General features: G+C 44.2%; 1 protein-coding gene across 1 annotated transcript in view; it reads right to left on the bottom strand.

The window, feature by feature from the left end:
* LOC122243777 (uncharacterized) overlaps positions 1 to 5,000 on the bottom strand; it is a 19,000-nt gene that overhangs the window by 3,648 nt on the left and 10,352 nt on the right. The window contains exons 2-4 of the mRNA XM_086549087.1: positions 3,539 to 5,000; positions 3,290 to 3,421; positions 1 to 3,106 (exon numbers count right to left, since the gene is read on the bottom strand). The exon at positions 1 to 3,106 is cut by the window's left edge and continues 389 nt beyond it; the exon at positions 3,539 to 5,000 is cut by the window's right edge and continues 677 nt beyond it. Coding sequence (XP_086405213.1) covers positions 1 to 3,106; positions 3,290 to 3,421; positions 3,539 to 5,000 — 4,700 coding nt within the window. The remainder of the gene's footprint in view (positions 3,107 to 3,289; positions 3,422 to 3,538) is intronic.

Raw genomic sequence — 5,000 nt, 5'->3', positions numbered from 1 at the left:
GCAGGTTCATCACTAATATCTGGCGTTTCCCCACTATTGAATGGTGATTCATCACTAATATCTCGTGTTTTGTCACCGAAATCTAGTGTTTCATGACCAACATATGGTATTTCACCATCAACGGTAGGAGATTCACCACCAATATCCGGTACCTCACTACCAATATCTGGTGCTTCACCACCAATATCTCTTGCTTCATCACCAATATCTGCTGCTTCATCACCAGTATATGTTGCTTCATCACCAATATCTGGTGCTTCACCACCAATATCTGGTGCTTCATCACCAATATCTGGTGCTTCATCACCAATATCTGGTGCTTCACCACCAATATCTGGTGCTTCATCACCAATATCTGGTGCTTCACCACCAATATCTGGTGCTTCACCACCAATATCTGGTGATTTCCCAATAATATCTGGTGCTTCACCACCAATATCTGGTGCTTCACCACCAATATCTGGTGCTTCACCACCAATATCTGGTGCTTCACCACCAATATCTGGTGCTTCACCACCAATATCTGGTGCTTCACCACCAATATCTGGTGCTTCATCACCAATATCTGGTGCTTCATCACCAATATCTGGTGATTTCCCAATAATATCTGGTGCTTCACCACCAATATCTGCTGCTTCATCACCAATATCTGGTGCTTCATCACCAAAATCTGGTGCTTCATCACCAATATCTGGTGATTTCCCAATAATATCTGGTGCTTCACCACCAATATCTGGTGCTTCATCACCAATATCTGGTGATTTCCCAATAATATCTGGTGCTTCATCACCAAAATCTGGTGCTTCATCACCAATATCTGGTGATTTCCCAATAATATCTGGTGCTTCACCACCAATATCTGGTGCTTCACCACCAATATCTGGTGCTTCATCACCAAAATCTGGTGCTTCATCACCAATATCTGGTGATTTCCCAATAATATCTGGTGATTCACCACCAATATCTGGTGCTTCACCACCAATATCTGCTGCTTCATCACCAATATCTGGTGCTTCATCACCAATATCTGGTGATTTCCCAATAATATCTGGTGCTTCACCACCAATATCTGGTGCTTCACCACCAATATCTGCTGCTTCACCACGAATATCTACTGCTTCATCACCAGTAGATGTTGCTTCACCACCAATATCCGGTGCTTCACCACCAATATCTGCTGCTTTACCACCAATATCTGCTGCTTCATCACCAATATCTGCTGCTTCATCACGAATATCTACTGCTTCATCACCAGTAGATGTTGCTTCACCACCAATATCTGCTGCTTCACCACCAATATCTACTGCTTCATCACCAATATCTGCTGCTTCACCACCAATATCTGCTGCTTCATCACCAATATCTGCTGCTTCATCACCAATATCTGCTGCTTCATCACCAATATCTGGTGCTTCATCACCAATATCTGCTGCTTCATCACCAATATCTGCTGCTTCACCACGTATATCTACTGCTTCATCACCAGTAGATGTTGCTTCACCACCAATATCCGGTGCTTCACCACCAATATCTGCTGCTTCACCACCAATATCTGCTGCTTCATCACCAATATCTGCTGCTTCACCACGAATATCTACTGCTTCATCACCAGTAGATGTTGCTTCACCGCCAATATCCGGTGCTTCACCACCAATATCTGCTGCTTCACCACGAATATCTACTGCTTCATCACCAGTAGATGTTGCTTCACCGCCAATATCCGGTGCTTCACCACCAATATCTGCTGCTTCACCACGAATATCTACTGCTTCATCACCAATATCTGCTGCTTCACCACCAATATCTGCTGCTTCACCACGAATATCTACTGCTTCATCACCAGTAGATGTTGCTTCACCACCAATATCTGCTGCTTCACCACCAATATCTGCTGCTTCATCACCAATATCTACTGCTTCACCACCAATATCTGCTGCTTCATCACCAATATCTGCTGCTTCATCACCAATATCTGCTGCTTCACCACGAATATCTGGTGATTTCCCAATAATATCTGGTGCTTCATCACCAAAATCTGGTGCTTCACCACCAATATTTGCTGCCTCACCACCAATATCTGGTGCTTCATCACCAATATATATTGCTTCACCACCAATATCTGGTGCTTCACCACCAATATCTGGTGCTTCACTACCAATATCTGGTGCTTCATCACCAATATCTGGTGCTTCACCACCAATATCTGCTGCTTCATCACCAATATCTGCTGCTTCATCACCAATATCTGGTGCTTCACCACCAATATCTGGTGATTTCCCAATAATATCTGGTGCTTCACCACCAATATCTGTTGCTTCATCACCAATTACTGGTGTTTCATCACCAATATCTGGTGCTTTATCACCAAAATCTGGTGCTTCATCACCAATATCTGGTGCTTCACCACCAATATCTGGTACTTCATCACCAATATCTGCAGCTTCATGACCAATATCTGCTGCTTCATCACCAATATCTGGTGTTTCACCACCAATATCTGGTGATTTCCCAATAATATCTGGTGCTTCACCACCAATATCTGGTGCTTCACCACCAAAATCTGGTGCTTCACCACCAATATCTGGTGATTTCCCAATAATATCTGGTGTTTCTTCACCAATATCTGGTACTTCACTACCAATATATGATGATTCACCACCAATATCTGCTGCTTCATCACCAATATTTGCTGCTTCACCACCAATATCTGCTGCTTCATCACCAATATCTGGTGCTTCACCACCAATATCTGCTGCTTCACCACCAAGATCTGGTGATTTCCCAATAATATCTGCTGCTTCATCACCAATATTTGCTGCTCCATCACCAATATCTGGTGCTTCACCACCAATATCTGCTGCTTCACCACCAAGATCTGGTGATTTCCCAATAATATCTGGTGCTTCACCACCAATATCTGGTGCTTCACCACCAATATCTGGTGCTTCACCACCCAAATCTGGTGCTTCACCACCAATATCTGCTGCTTCACCACCAAAATCTGGTACTTCACCACCAATTTTTGGTGCTTCATCACCAAGATCTGGTGATTTCCCAATAATATCTGGTGCTTCACCACCAATATCTGGTGCTTCACCATCAATATCTGGTGCTTCATCACCAATATCTGGTGCTTCACCACCAATATCTGGTGATTTCCCAATTATATCTGGTGCTTCACCACCAATATCTGGTGATTTCCCAATTATATCTGGTGCTTCACCACCAATATCTGCTGCTTCATCACCAATATCTGGTGCTTCTCCACCAATATCTGGTGCTTCATCACCAATATCTGGTGTTTCATCACCAGTAGATGTTGCTTCACCACCAATATCTGGTGATTTCCCAATAATATCTGGTGCTTCATCACCAATATCTGGTGCTTCACCACCAATATCTGGTACCTCACTACCAATATCTGGTGCTTCATCACCAATATCTGGTGCTTCATCACCAATATCTATTGCTTCACCACCAATATCTGGTGCTTCACCACCAATATCTGGTGATTTCCCAATAATATCTGGTGCTTCACCACCAATATCTGGTGCTTCACCACCAATATCTGGTGATTTCCCAATAATATCTGGTGCTTCACTACCAATATCGGGTGCTTCACCACCAATATCTGGTGATTTCCCAATAATATCTGGTGCTTCACTACCAATATCTGGTGTTTCACCACCAATATCTGGTGTTTCACCACCAATATCTGGTGATTTCCCAATAATATCTGGTGCTTCATCACCAATATCTGGTGCTTCTCCACCAATATCTGGTGATTTCCCAATAATATCTGGTGCTTCACCACCAATATCTGGTACCTCACTACCAATATCTGCTGCTTCATCACCAATATCTGGTGTTTCATCACCAGTAGATGTTATTTCATCACCAATATCTATTGCTTCACCACCAATATCTGGTGATTTCCCAATAATATCTGGTGCTTCATCACCAATATCTGGTACCTCACTACCAATATCTGGTGCTTCTCCACCAATATCTGGTGATTTCTCAATAATATCTGGTGCTTCACCACCAATATCTGGTGTTTCACCACCAATATCTGGTGATTTCCCAATAATATCTGGTGCTTCACCACCAAAATCTGGTGCTTCTCCACCAATATCTGGTGATTTCCCAATAATATCTGGTGCTTCATCACCAATATCTGGTACCTCACTACCAATATCTGGTGCTTCTCCACCAATATCTGGTGATTTCCCAATAATATCTGGTGCTTCACCACCAAAATCTGGTGCTTCATCACCAATATCTGGTGATTTCCCAATAATATCTGGTACTGCACCACCAATATCTGGTGTTTCACCACCAATATCTGGTGCTTCACCATCAACTAATGATTCACTTCTAATGTCTGGTGTTTCACTACCAAGGAATGGTGATTTATCAATGTCTGGCGTTCCTCTAGCAGATGCAGTTGATACAAAGCCAACAAGGGACCAGTCCCGACCAGCAGCCTGTGCCTGAGGACTCTGAGATTCTCCTCCAATACGTGGCAGTCCTCCGCCAGCAACTGATGCTCCACTAAGGCCAGGCGTCTGTGCATGATACTTTGGCATGAGGACGCCTTTCACCCCAATGCCCCCGTTGACTATGCCTTGCACACCAACGCCTCCTCCAATGATTCCTGCGACACCTGTGCCTCCGTTTACTCTTCCCTTGACACCTGTACCACTGATGATTGTTCCCTTCACACCTGTTCCATTACTGACTTCTCCAGCCACTCCCGTTCCACCAGAGATCGTGCCTAATACCCCAGTGCCATTCTGAACCGTTCCGTTCAAGCCTGTGCCTCCTGTGATGTTTCCCGTGACACCAGTCCCGTTTTCAATGCTGCCATTAATACCAGTGCCGTATATGATATTGCCGAGCACACCACTGCCCCCTCTCACTACTCCGGATAAACCAGTGCCGTTGTTGACGGATCCTTGTACTCCGATCCCGCTTTCAAGAGAACCAACCACGCCCAC

Source organism: Penaeus japonicus, unplaced genomic scaffold, assembly GCF_977035675.1.
Source record: "Penaeus japonicus unplaced genomic scaffold, GWHDUDI00000001_assembly GWHDUDI00000021, whole genome shotgun sequence".
NCBI lineage: Eukaryota > Metazoa > Arthropoda > Malacostraca > Decapoda > Penaeidae > Penaeus > Penaeus japonicus.
Note: the sequence above shows the minus strand (reverse complement) of the source record. Positions and strands in the feature narration are given on the sequence as shown.